Here is a 14,331-nt window from a genome sequence, read left to right on the forward strand (position 1 = left end):
GTTTGGAGCCCATGTCTCTGGAGGGGACACCGTCTCCCGGTACATCCGTCTCAATAATCCCACTCCCTTCAGTAAGTGTTTGTTGTCAGGGTTCTAATTAAATCATGAGCCTCGAGCCAAGTTTCAAAAGAAATCCAGTTATTTATTAGGAGCAATGTGTGGACAGTACCCAAGTGAAGTCAGCTCTACCCCATGTAATTTATAGCCCCACTATGACCCTATTTCCCCCCTCCTCCCAGGGTATGTCATAAATCACATTCTCCAACAGAGCACTTTCGCAGGCTGTAGAAATCATGCCTCTCCAGCTGGTTCCCATAACCTGGTATACAGCCTTGAGAAAGGTATGCGTGGAATGTGCTTCTGGTTGTGGCTGCCCTGCTGCTCCATCAGTTTTTCCCCCTTCTGCCTATGGCAACTCGAAAACAGGGCATTAACGTTTTACGAGTTGACATTTGTACTGGCCAGTGTCATTTTTCCTGAGAACAGGCAAGGGCCCTCCCCCACCCCTGAAAATAAAAGGTCAAGATCTTTCCAAATTTGGAAACCACCTAAGAATATGTCTCACCTAGTCTCCTCCTTGCCCCCAAATATCCGTGGATTCTGAGATTTTCTCCAAGCAGCATTCAAAATATCTTCCAATCTTGAGGATGAGAGTTTTTAAACAAACTGCGAAATTTTAGTTCAACGGGCAGGGGGATTCTGGGAACTGAAGTCCACACTTGTTTTCTCAAAAGTTGCCACGTTTGAGAAATGCTGTTTCAGCCCATGATCCCCCTGAGGCTGCAGTCAACCCCATACTTGGCTGCAAATCTTTTTAGCCACCCCGATTTTGATTTCACCTTTTTCCCCCACTTCTTCAATTCAGACATTCGAATGGACTGGGAAAGTTACAACCAAGATAAAGACGATGACAAACTGATTGATCTCTTGGTGTTTTATGGCGCACAGTTTCCAATCAAGGATGCGGATGGCAAGGAGATCAATGTCCTGTGGGAATCAGACACCTCCTCTAAGAATATATCTTTCGCTTCCGACTCTACCTGGTCACCAGGCAGGGAGAACGCGGTAAGTACGTGGACTGTTTAAAAAATGTCATTTTCCTCCCTTTTAAAGGATTTCTCCAAAATAAGGTTTTCTTAGAATACATGGCATTTCTACAATACTACTGCAGTCAGCAAGACATTTACAATTCTCTGCAATTCTACTTACGGTATAGTAAGCGTAGGGAGACGAATAATCTGGCCTTTTCGCCCAGGTGCACAAAGGTTAGTTTTTTTGCAAATTTTAGCATCTGGGACAAATAAAGCAGCATTTCTCCTGGTAACTTTGCAGGGCACTTTGAACGTACAGGTTTACCTTGTCTAAAAACAGAAATTTTGGAACCACTGCAAGTCGTGGGATTGCCTTTATTTAAATAGACTGAGACTCTAGAAAGAATACAGAGAAGAACAACAAAGATGATTAGGGGACTGGAGGGTAAAACATACAAAGAACAGTTGCTGTTGGGTGTGCCTAGTTTAATAAAAATTGGGTGTGCCTAGTTTAATGAAAAAAAGGACAGGGGAGACATGATAGCAGTGTTCCAATATCTCAGGGGTTGCCGCAAAGAAGAGGGAGTCAAGCTATTCTCCAAAGCTCCTGAGGGTAGAACAAGAAGCAATGGGTGGAAACTAATCAAGGAGAGAAGCAACTTAGAACTAAGGAGAAAATTCCTGACAGAACAATTAATAAGTGGAACGACTTGCCTGCAGAAGTTGTGAATGCTCCAACACTGGAGGTTTTTAAGAAGAGATTAGACAACCATTTGTCTGAAATGGCATAGGGCCGTGATGAATGTGGGGAATCATTCTGCAGCTGTTTCATAGACCGAGGATTTAATGGTGAGTAAGCGTAAGCATCAATCCCTACCCAAAATCTACTAAGAAAAGTCTTCAGAGACTGTTTTATAGCAGCTTCCAGTTAGGAATAGGAGGTTGAAGGACTGTGGTTTCTCTATTTAATTTACAATAAAAAGTTGAAAAACTGTTTCCACATTCAAGGCTGAGTTTTGCTTCCTTTTGTTCCCACTGTTCAAAATTCAAAATTTGATCCACTTAAAGTTACATCCATACCGTTTTCAGCAGAGATTTCAAACAATTATGCTGCATCGCCTCTTTAAAATACAGTGCACGCTTAATATTTATGTAGCAAAACTTTGCCCCTGTTTCTATATAATCACGTACCAGTCTTGGCAGGATTTTATTTTTTTTTACTTCTTCCCCACCTTCACTGTAGAATTTGGACACACTATTTGAGGATGATGAAGGAAGTTCTGATGACTCCCTCTGGGAACCACTGACGCTCAAGCCAATAGTCTCCGTGGTCCTTCGACCTCATGAGGGCGTTCCCTCGGATTACCCTTTCTGCATCAATCCCAAACAGATTGTAAGTTGCAATTCCCTTAGCCCAGGCTGGCACAGAATGGGAGGTACGTAATGGGAGAACTGGCTGTAGGACAACTCGCCACAACAACTCGCTGCGGCCAATGTGCCACAGCCAGCTCTCCGTGATGAGATGATGTGATGAGATGGGAAAATTCTACCATTAATCTAATTATTTAAATAATTAAAAAATTATTTTAATTTTTGTCACCACATTTCATTCTGCCTCTCCTATGGCCTCCTTTCTGAAATGATTCTACTCCACCATTTTTTTGATATTAGCGTAGCTCTTGTCCCTCAGCAAGCTATCTGGTTGGCCGTGGGAGTTGTCCTTCCGACCTCCTAGGTAGGAAATGGTGTGGAGGGAGACTGAGAATGTCAACAGCTTAGCAAAAAGAATATGTTCTTTTCACTCTGTTACGTCCATCTTCCTATGTCGTGTCCCACTCTTCCTCTGACGGCCGAGTCGGGGAAGTCCGTATCAAGCGTGCCTCTGCAGCTCTGCTAAAGTCCTATCAGAGTCCTCAGGGCAGGCAGGAATCCAAGGTGTGACTTCAGCAATCCAGATTAGACTTTGCCTGACTCAGAGAATGCTAGAAAGCAGATCCTTTATGTAGGCGATGGGGTGTGGCTCCATGACTCAGCACTTATCCAGGCCTGCCCCTCCCTTCCTTTTGCTGATGTCGCCTCTCCATTCTCCGGAAGCGTGGATCTATCCATTCCATCGTTTCGTCTCCAGCTGTTGGTAATCCCAGCTCGTGGCTGGCTTCAGGCACACATGCTATTTGTTCGGTTTGTCCGGGCATGGTGCCAGGGCTGGGGGCTGGAGGCATGCCAGGACATTCTTCTGTACTATCAGCGTCCGGCAGGAGATAAGAGGGGCCCGGCTGCAACGGGGGGAGCGAGCGAGGCACAACATCCTATTTTTGCTATCCCCGAAGAGTTCCACGGAGTGATGTGACACTCAGTTTCCTACCAGTTCTCCAGATTTCAGTAAAAAAAAATCAGAAGTCTGGTAGCACATTTTTTGACTATTTTTTTTTTTTATCCGTAGACTAACTCAACCATCTATCTACCAAACTTGGGTAGGGTAATACTTTCTCCACCATGGCAGGGGTTTTTTTACAAAAAATATTTATACATTTTTCTTTAACATATATAAGTACCATATTTTTCAGATTATAAGATGCACTCCCCACCCCAAAAGAGGGTGGAAATGTTGGTGCGTCTTATACACCGAATACAGCCATTTTTGGCCTCCTGAAGCTCCGCCCTGCTCATCCCATTTTTCTCAAAAGCAGAAAACGCAGAGGGTTTGGGAGGCCTGCAGAATGCTCCTGGGGGCTGGGGAGGGCAAAACCCTTTTTCTTTCTTACTTACCTCTTTGAAATCTTGTTGCGTCTTATAGTCCAAAAAATACTGGTATTTAGTAAACTATGTATTCTCTAGGTCATTTTACATATACATAATAATATTCTTTACTTGTATGTAATAGTATTCTTTCAACTTCTAATTTCTACCTTTATTATCTAACCATTGATAAAACAAATCCCATGTTAAAAAATACTTTGTATCTTCTTAATCCTTTATCTTTAATGTTAATCTATCCATTTCCGCACAATCTAATATTTTTTAATTACTTTCTCTTCTGTAGGAGTTTTGTTATTTTTTCACTGTTGTGCAAATACAATTCCTGCTGCTGTCGAAACATGTAATATTAATTATACATTCCCTTTGTCATATTTTTCTGGCAATATACCTAACAAAAATATGTCTGGTTTTAAATCTATGTGTTGCTTTATCATTTTCTCTAATAAGGTATGTATTTTCGTCCAAAATTTTTGCACCATGGCACTTTTAAGATGGGTGGACTTCAAGTCCCAGAATTCCCTTTCCAAGAAGGGAAAGTTAGGTTGACTGGGGAATCTTGGGAGATTCACTAGAGGGTCAAAAATAATGAAAGTTTTCTGTATCTCTGTTGTCTTCTGATGCTTGTGCAAAATCTTCAGGCTAGGGGAGTTGCTTGCTGAGGAATTTTGGGAGTTGAAGTCTACTCATCTTAAAATGCTGCCAAGGTTGAGATCACTGAACTAGAGGTTGGCTGTATTCCTTCAGTCCAGCTGTCCCCTTTCTTTTGGTGCATCCTTTGAATAGACCCGACTGTTGTTTCCAGGTTATCCCTGCAGGTGGCGCCGCTGCCATTCACATCTCCTTCACTCCTCTGATGCTCCCGGAAATCATCCATAAATTTGAATGTGAAGGTTTTGCACTCGGCTTCATGAGTCTGGACGATGAGGTACATATAAAGCAAGGTGGTTCATTTGCATTCTTCAGGAAGTTTTTTTCTTTCCCTTTTGGTCTCCAGGGAATCAGGCTTTTCTGTAGAATGTAGAAAGCTTTGATCCTGAGCCTTAAAAATCAGGCAGTCTTATTGTGTGGGTGCAATGTACAAGATATCCGTATCCCTCTTGGATGAGTTTCCCTCTCTGTTCCACAGCCAAATACATTCACAGGGGCTTCTCAACTATTTACGAAACATTTTCAGGGAAGGGGAAGAATTTTTATTCCATTTCTTTTTCCCCAACTCAGTTACATGTGCCTCTATCACAGTGGTTCTCAACTTTTGTAGTGCTGCGACCCCTTTAATACAATTCCCCACGATGTGGCGACCCCCAACTGTATCGCGGTGATAGGCAGCGATCTCAGCACGCCTCAGCAGCCACAGAAGGGAGAAAAAAGCGGCAAACTGTTTTTTTGAATTTATCGCGCCTGAAGCTGTATTGGCTAGCGATCTGAACTGCTTGCGATTGCCTTAAGGATGGAGACATTAAAGCGGAGACTCCTCACCTATTAAATTTATTGCGCCTGAAGCCGTCTTGGCTAGCGATCTGAACTGCTTGCGATTGCCTTGAGGACGGAGGCATTAAAGTGGAGACTCCTCCCCTCTTAAGTTTATCGCGCCTGAAGCCAGATTAGGCTAGCGATTGGGAGTGATTGCAGCTGGCTTGAGAGGGAGACATCAGAGCAAAGATTTCTCTCTTTTTTAATTCATCGCGCCTGAAGCCGAATTCAGCTAGTGATTTGAAGAGCCTGCAGCTGGCTTGTGGAGTCAACCATTGGAGCGCGATTCTTCGACTCGCAAGTATATACCTCCCATATTTCCGATGGTCTTAGGCAAGCCCTGGCAAATCGTCATTTGACCCCCAACGGGGTCGCGACCCACAGGTTGAGAACCGCTGCTCTATCAGGATCCAATCTAGAAGCCGGGGAAGTCACTTCTTGCCATCTGCACATCATTTTGTGAATCAAGTGGTAACAGATATGGATTTTTACTCCAGTACTCCAAAGGGGGCTGCCGAAAAGTTGGCCAAGTGGCAGCTGTGTCGGCCAACCTGCTGACATTTTGATACAGTCCTTAAAATTCTACCCTTTTATTGATGGGGTTCACCCCAAATTTAGGTTAAATAATTGCTTGCTAACTAAACTCCACCACTAAGCCTTTTACTTACTGTCAATTGCCGGGATTTATTTATTTAAGATCCAAATGTATATGGCTGCCCATCTCACATGAAGAGAGAAATCAAGATCAGGCAGGGAAGACATGTTATGGAACCCCGTCAGCTAAAGAATTCCAATTGGCCAGGTCCAAGAAGAGAGCTTTCTCTTGGTGGAATATTCTGCCCCCAATGATGATGAGGGACTGCACTAGTCCAGTCTTCCGTAAAGGTGTAAAAGTTTTGCTTGGGGCTGACAGAATAGCATATAAACATGGAACTGATTGCATTCTGAAAAACTTTCCCTCACCCAATTCTAATTAACTTTTAGTATTAATTTACAATCCATCCTTGGCTTCTCTATGGAGATTCTCAGCCATCCAGGTCATGGTTTTCCCAAAAGTGCTTTTTCAAAAGGCAGCTGCTTCTTCGGTCGCTTTTTGGATTGATTCGTGGAGAACACATTTTCCCCATAAGGAATAAGGTAGTGAGTCACAAGGCAACTGACATCGAAAGGATCCATCTAGCTCCTACTGCCCACTTTTGTACCTCTGTTAGTAGTAAAAATTTCCACCGGTTCCAAAGTAATGCACGGTGTATCGTCGTCTGCGCATGCCTCTCGCGCATCTTGGATTGGGTTTGGTGGTGGTGGGAGGCTACCAGCTCTGTTACAGCTGGGTGGTGTGGGGGGGGAGATGCACGAGCTATTCTGGGACGAGGCTCTTTTGTTTGCGGTCACACTATAGCGCCATTTAGTTTCATTTATGTAACGTGAACTAAACTTATGCGTGGGCGATACAATAGTATATTTTCAGAAATTTAAATTGTCACGGGGAATTTTATGAAAACCTAATGAAAATGTTTTTAAATAATGCTATGAATTTTTTTTTAAAAAGTCAATTAAATTAAAAAAAAGGAAAGTGCTTCAGTATCGGACAAAACCCCTACCGCCCACCATGAAAGCTGGAATGCCCACTAGTGGGCAGTAGGGACCAGGTTGACTACCACTGCTCTAGATTGTGAGTTGAGTACCAAACAAATGAAGAGTACTGGGACAGAATTTTCACCTCAAAACGCATTGGGTTCAGGTATCCTCAACTTAGAATCACAACTGAGGCCAACATTTTTGTTCTTAAGTGAGACATTTGTTATGTGAATTTTGGTCCATTTATGACATTTCTTGCCACAGTTGTTAAGTGAATCCTTGCAGTTGTTAAGTTAATAACACAGTTGTTAAGTGAATCTGGCTTCCCCATTGACTCTGCTGGTCAGAAGGTCACAAAATGCAATCACAAAACCCCGGGACACTACAACCGTCATAAGTATGAATCATTTGCCAAGTGTTTGAATTTTTATCACGTGAACCCTAATTTTTATCACCTGACCCTGCAGTGATTGTAAGTATGAAAATGGTCATAAGTCACTTTTTTCAATTCCATTGTAATTTTGAGTGGTCACTAAATGAACTATTAAGTCAACTATATATGCGACTAGAGATAATTATGCTATATGGCAACAACTGTGAATGATAAAACTCTGCCTTTCAAATGAGCTGGGTGAATTTTGGGGGGGGGGGGGAATCAAGGAAAACTCCCCTTTTCCATAACTATATACAGGTAGCCCTCAAGTTACAACAGTTTGTTTAGTGGCTGTTACAAAGTTACAATGGCACTGAAAAAGTGACATGGCCATGTTTCACACTTATGACCGTTGCGACATCCCCATGATCAAAATTTAGATGCTTGGCAACTGACTCAAAATTATGACGGTTGCAGGGTCGTGCGATCCTCTTTTGTGACTTTCGGACAAGTAAAGTCAATGGGGAAGCCAGGTTCACTTAACAACCGTGTTACTAACTCATCAACTGCAGCAATTCACTTAACAACTGTGGCAACGAAGGTCGTAAAATGGGACAAAATTCACTTAAGAACTGCCTTGCATAGCAATGGAACTTTGGGGCTTAATTGTGGTCATAGGTCAAGGGGAACTGTAGAATAATAATATTTATATGTTGAGGTTATTGAAGTAAATTGTACGCTGAAAGTGAGACATTGCCGTTCCCAATCTAATTTCATCCCTTTTGACTTTTTCCCTCCCTCAGGCTGTCCGGAAAGTCCCTGGGAAAGTAACTCGTGAAGATGGACACTCGCTTGCCCCTCTGAGGATTGATTTGCAAGCGTTCGTCAAACCTGCTTTGTAAGCCAATACTGGGTGTCAGTGGGGCATATTCCGAAATACAACTGTGTGTCTTATTTATATTATTTATCTATTTGATTTTTATCCTGTCTTTGTTACTTTATAAGTACAGGCAGTCCTTGACTTACAATTCATTTAGTGACTATTCAAAGTTACAATGGCACTGAAAATAGTGACTTACGATCGCTTTTCGCGCTTATGACCGTTGCAGCATCCCCATAGTCACGTGATTAAAATTCAGATACTTGGCAACTGACTCGTATTTATATCGGTGGCAATGTCCTGGGGTCATGTGATTCCGTTTTGTGACCTTCTGACAAACAAAGTCAATGGGGAAACCAGATTCACTTAACAACCGTGTTCCTAATGTGAGAACTGCAGTGACTCACTTAACAAATGTTTCACTTAGCAGCATAAATTTTGGACTCAATTATAAGGGCTACCTGTAACTCAAAATGGTGAGCATACATTATTGTCAGGCTTGTCCGAGCTTGGATACTCAGAAAAGAAAGACCCTCGACTCCATCTGTAGTGAAAAGTGGTTACAGTGTTGCAAAGCCAGATCAGAATATTCCTGTGCAAACCCAGTTATTTTCACTTCTCCCTCTCATCCTGTTAATGTCCAATGGTATTCAAACTAGGCGTTTTCGTAACAATCCCAAAGTTCGGTGCCTCTTTCGTGGGCGTTCACTTTGTGTTCTCACGCTTGTGTCCTTGGATCTGCCAGGCTCTGTTCCAGGCTGGCATCTCTGTTTCCTCTCATCCTGTCATCCCCCCTCCCTATTATTCCCTTACTGCTACTCCCCCCTTTTATGGCAGGACGCCATCAAGGGAAGGAGGGCTGAAGCAATGTGGTGGCAGACTTGACACAAAATTCTCCTACCTTTTCCTGTCTCCTTCAAAACTACAAGCCTGTGAGGTGTGTTGGTTGAGAGAGAAGTCCTGGGCCAAAGCAACCTTGCCAACACTTGGATCAGGACAGTTGTGGGTTTCAATTTTTTTTACTACCGGTTCTGTGGGTGTGGATTGGTGGACCTGGCAGGGGAAGGATACTATAAAATCTCTATTCCATCCCCAATCCAGGGGAAGGATACTGCAAAAACCCCATTTCCTCCCCATCAGCTGGGACTTGGGAGGCAGAAAATAGATGGGGGTGGGGCCAGTCAGAATTTTTACTACCGGTTCTCCAAACTACTCAAAATTTCCACTACTGGTTCTCCAGAACTGGTCAGAATCTGCTGAAACCCACCTCTGGACTAGGATTCACAGTCTCCTGATGACTGGCCCAGAATCACCCAGCTGTCTAAAGCAGAACTCATTGTCTTCTGGTTTCTAGACTAGCACTTTAACCAGTACACCAAACTGCCTCTCTTGTCTTTGGTCAGTGATGACATGTATCAGGGAAGAAACTAGGGCTTTTATTGGGCACTGGTGAGACCACAGCTGTACAGGTAGTCCTTGATTTAATGACCACAATTTAGCCCAAGGTTTCTGTTGCTAAGCGAAACATTTGTTAAATGTGATTTGCTCCATTTTTATGACCTCTCTTGCCACAGTTGTTAAGTGAATCACTGGAGTTGTTAAACTAGCAACAGAGTTGTTAAGTGGATCTGGCTTCCCCATTGACTTTGCTTCTCAGAAGGTCTCAAAAGGGGATCACGTGACCCTGGGACACTGCAACCATCATAAATACCAGTCAGTTGCCAAGACTTCTGTAACAGAATCATCAGTGCTTGGAATACTTTACCTGACTCTGTGGTCTCTTCCCATAAACCCAAAAGCTTTAACCAAAAACTGTCTACTATTGACCTCACCCCATTCCTAAGAGGACCATAAGGGGCGTGCATAAGCGCACAAACGTGCCTACCGTTCCTGTCCTATTGTTTTTTTCTTTTCTTCTTCATATATATATATATATATATATATATATATATATATATATATATATATATATATATATATATATATATATATATATATATATATATATATATATATATATATATATGCTTATACCTCTAATATTTACTCATATATATATATGCTTATACCTCTAATATTTACTCATATATATGTTTATATACTATATATATATATATATATATATATATATATATATATATATATATATATATGTATATATATATATGCTTATACCTCCTAATATTTACTCATATATATGTTTATATACTATATAATCTTTTTGTATGATACTTACATATATTACTGTGATAAAAATAAATAAATAAATAAATCTGAATTTTGATCACGTAACCATTGGGATGTTGTACTAGTCATAATTGTGAAAAATGATCATACATCATTTTTTTCCAATGTGTTGTAACTTTGAATGGTCACTAAATGAACTGTTGTAAGTCAAGGACTGCTTGTATACCCTTACAATTCTGAGCATCCCATTTTCACAATATTATAGAAAACTTAGGACGGGTACGGAGGAGGGAAACAAGGGTGACACAGGAAAAGCGATAACTTGCCCCGTGAGGAACAGTCTGAAGGACCTTGGGACATTCAGGCGGGACAAATAAGATAAAGAGGAGACAAGATATTGTGTGTTTCAGATCCATAAAGAGAAGACACAGATATATAGGATGGCCTTGAACTATATTCATGGCTGTGGAAACTAGGACCAGAAATAATGGATATAAACTGCAGGACTTACCGTATTTTTTGGAGTATAAGGAGCACCGGAGTATAAGATGCAACTTAATTTTGGGGGAGGAAAATAGGGGGGGGGGAGAAATCTGTCTACCAGGTATTCATCTGGTTAGCGTCCTTAGTCTGGTCAGCTTCACCACATTAGTTTGCTGGTTTTGAGTGTGCGCATGCGCTTTTTATCCCCGCTTGAGAATAAAAAACAGCTATTGTCAATGAGAAAAGCAGGCAAAGCTCAGAAGATCACTTCACTCGCTAGCGCTTCCTTAGGGCTGGAAAAAAGCTTTGAAAAAGCTACATTCAGAATATAAGACACACTCAAATTTTCAGCCTTTTTTAGGGGGGGAAACAGGGCATCTTATATTCCCAAAAATATGGTATATTTTATTTCAACAGAAAGAGAAACTTTCTGACAGCAAGACATAGTAGAACAGTCCACCTCTAGAGGTTCAAGTTTCTCCATCTCTGGGGGTTTTTAAGGAAGAGGCTGGGTCATCTCTCACGAGTGACTGAATTGCTGTCTCTTATAATACAGAGCTTGGCCTCAGTGGTGGGATTCAGCCGGTTCGGGCGAAAAAATTGTTGGCCGGCTCTGCCGCTTCCCATCCTGCCCCTTCCAGGAGTCCCCACATGCCCCATTTTGGCTCCCAGGTAAATGCAGGGAGGCCTTCTAGGCCCAAAATGGGGCATGGGAGGGAGCAATGCGCCCCCGCCCCTCGTGGCCCGGTTTCCTTCCCAGGAGGCTGCAGGGAGGCCCAAAGTGGGGCACGGGGGGAAGGCATGTCCTCCCCCCGCAGCCCGATTTTGCTCCCAGGGGGGTTTAGGAGGCCGAGTGCTGCCTGTCACGCCCCCTGGCCACGCCCACCATGGCCACACCCACCCAGCAGAGTTGTTAGGGCAGAGTTGTTAACTTATTTGAATCCCACCACTGGTTGGCCTAGATCAGTGATGGCGAACCTTTTTTTCCTCGGGTGCCGAAAGCGCATTGTAACAATGCAATGCACCCTGCAGGCCCTGCCTCCGCACCTGCGCTCGTGAACCACCTGTGCAACTCGCGCATGTGCGAAAGAGCCCCATTTTGGTGCTAGCAGACCTTCCTGAAGCTTCCTAGAACCAAAAATGAGGTGTGGGAGGGCGCCGTAACCCCCCATCCCCACGCATATGCGCACGTCTTCCGGCAGAGACCCGAAAATCAGCTGGCCGGTGGGAGGCACGCGGGCATGCATGGTGGAGCTGACCTACGCGTCAGCTCGCGTGCCCGCAGAGATGGCTCCAGGTTCCACCTGTGGCATGCGTGCCATAGGTTCGGCATCACCGGCCTAGATGTTCCTTGTGATTCTTTCTAACTCTACCATTCTCTTGGTGTCCTCAGATGCTCCTTTGAAAAGCAGTTCAGGTAGAGCTAGAGAACTTGCCATTCCAGCAATTTTGGTTCCTAAAAGTGTCTTCTGTTCCTAGAACGTGGTTGCTTGGGCTATTTCTAGGAGATACACCTAGATGTATAAGGATGGGATAGTTGCTTCTATTCTATCCCTGGAGGGAATGATTTCATTCACCTAGGACAGGAGTCTTCAGACTTAGGAACTTTAAGACTTGTGGATTTCAACTCCCAGAATTCCTCGGCCAGCCATGTATTGTCAACTTTGGGGTTGTTAAAGTTGTTAGGTTTGGAGACGCCTGACCTAGAGCACTGGTCATCCAGACATTGGTGTATGATTTCCATCTTTATTTCCATTTTTTCCATCATTTTCTGGAATTTGGAAGACTGTTCTTCAGCGTTTAAGTTGTCCTGCTATATTTGTTTTCATTTTCCAGTAAGTCACAATATTTTGCTTTCTTGCTGCAGGTTGACAGTTGAAACAGACCATGAGAAAGGGTTGGTGTTCCATGCAGCGGCCAGCAGTTTAATCCCACAACCTCTTGCCAAGAATGTAAGTCATGGTTTTCTGCTTCTGAAATTGCCAAAATCAGAGCTGGTATTCAGCAAGTTCCGACCGGTTCTGGAAAACCGCTAGCGGAAATTTTGAGTAGTTCTGAGAACCAGTAAATACCACCTCTGACTGGCCCTGCCCCCATCTATTTTCTGCCTCCTGAGTCACAGCTGATCAGGAGGAAATGGAGATTTTGCAGTATCCTTCCGCTGGAGTGGGGAGAGAATGGAGATTTTAAAGTATCCTTCCCCTGCAACGCCCACCATGCCACACCCACCAAGCCACACCCACAGAACCGGTAGTAAAAAAAATTGAATCCCACCACTGGCCAAAATGCTTGCATTTTGCGGAGGAAAAAAGTATATAATTTTCATAACTATTTGGAAAAAATCATTTTGGAAGAGGCACACCCATCTCGGTCCAAGAATAATTAAAAGGGAGATTGGGAGGACTTTATAAGTGAACACGAGGCCACTGTTTTATATAGAACAACCCTGATTTTGTTCCTAAAATCAGTTAATAGTTCACAACACATGAGCCATAAAATAATAACTGAAGATGCAGGTGATGTTGGGAAAACCTGTTGAGTTTGCTTTCTGGACTTCTTTCCAGCCCCTTTACCAGCAGTAGCCAGAAAAGGTTTCTTTACAGATATTTTTTGACTTACAACCAATTTTTAGTGACTGTTCAAAATTGGCAAGGAATAGGGGTGAAACCGGTAGCAACAGCAGCAAGTGGTTTGGTGTACTGGCAGCACGAAGCTCCGCCCATCCGCCCGGATGTCATTACTTCCTGGTTTTAACCAGGAAGTAAACTGTTTTTGACCCTCTATGCATGTGCAGAAGGCTTTGCGCATGGGCAGAGGGTCCAAAATCGCACATGATGCGCACTTCTGAACCGGTAGGGAAGGTTAATAGATTTCACCCCTAGCAAGGAAGGTTGTAAAATGGGGCAAAACTCACTTAACAACTGTCTTGGACCCCAGCCTGGTTATCCCCCAAATGTTTCCCATTGTGATGCCGTCTCAGATTCAAACTACTTCAGAAATTCTAATAACTTTTACAATAAAATCAAATTTTTACTTTTTTGTTTGTTTGTCTGCTCATTTTGATAGGGCAGAAGGTTTTCTACCATAGAAACTCTCTACCTATATCCAAGTAAGAGTTAGTCCTTGACTTATGACTACAATTTCTGTTGCTAAGCAAGACACTTCTTAAATGCTCCCCCCCCTTTACGAACTTTCCTACCACAGTTGTTAAGTGAATCAATGCAATTGTTAAGTGAATCTGGTTTCCCCATTGACTTTGCTTGTCACAAGATTGCAAAAGGGGATCACGTGACCCCGGGACACCGCAACCGTCATAAATATGTCAGAATTTTGATGATGTAACAATGGGGATGTGGCAACGGTCATGTGAAAAATGTCTTGCTATTTTTTTCAGTGCCATTGTAATTTCTAAACAATCACTAAACAAATGGTTGTAAATTGAGGATTACCAGTAGCTGCCAAATTGCAGTAGCAATAGCAATAGCACTTAGACTTATACGGCTTCACAGTACTTCCCAGCCGTCTCTAAGCGGTTTACAGAGTGAGCCTATTGCTCCCAACAATCTGGG

General features: G+C 43.0%; 1 protein-coding gene across 1 annotated transcript in view; it reads left to right on the plus strand.

Annotated features, from left to right (window-relative positions):
- The window catches only part of DLEC1 (DLEC1 cilia and flagella associated protein), an 86,942-nt gene that overhangs the window by 66,290 nt on the left and 6,321 nt on the right, over window positions 1-14,331 (plus strand). Inside the window, exons 28-33 of the mRNA XM_058183285.1 lie at window positions 1-71; window positions 866-1,065; window positions 2,275-2,424; window positions 4,594-4,716; window positions 8,016-8,110; window positions 12,630-12,714. Of these exons, the coding sequence (XP_058039268.1) occupies window positions 1-71; window positions 866-1,065; window positions 2,275-2,424; window positions 4,594-4,716; window positions 8,016-8,110; window positions 12,630-12,714 (724 nt within the window). The remainder of the gene's footprint in view (window positions 72-865; window positions 1,066-2,274; window positions 2,425-4,593; window positions 4,717-8,015; window positions 8,111-12,629; window positions 12,715-14,331) is intronic.

Source organism: Ahaetulla prasina, chromosome 4 (assembly GCF_028640845.1).
Source record: "Ahaetulla prasina isolate Xishuangbanna chromosome 4, ASM2864084v1, whole genome shotgun sequence".
Lineage (NCBI taxonomy): Eukaryota > Metazoa > Chordata > Lepidosauria > Squamata > Colubridae > Ahaetulla > Ahaetulla prasina.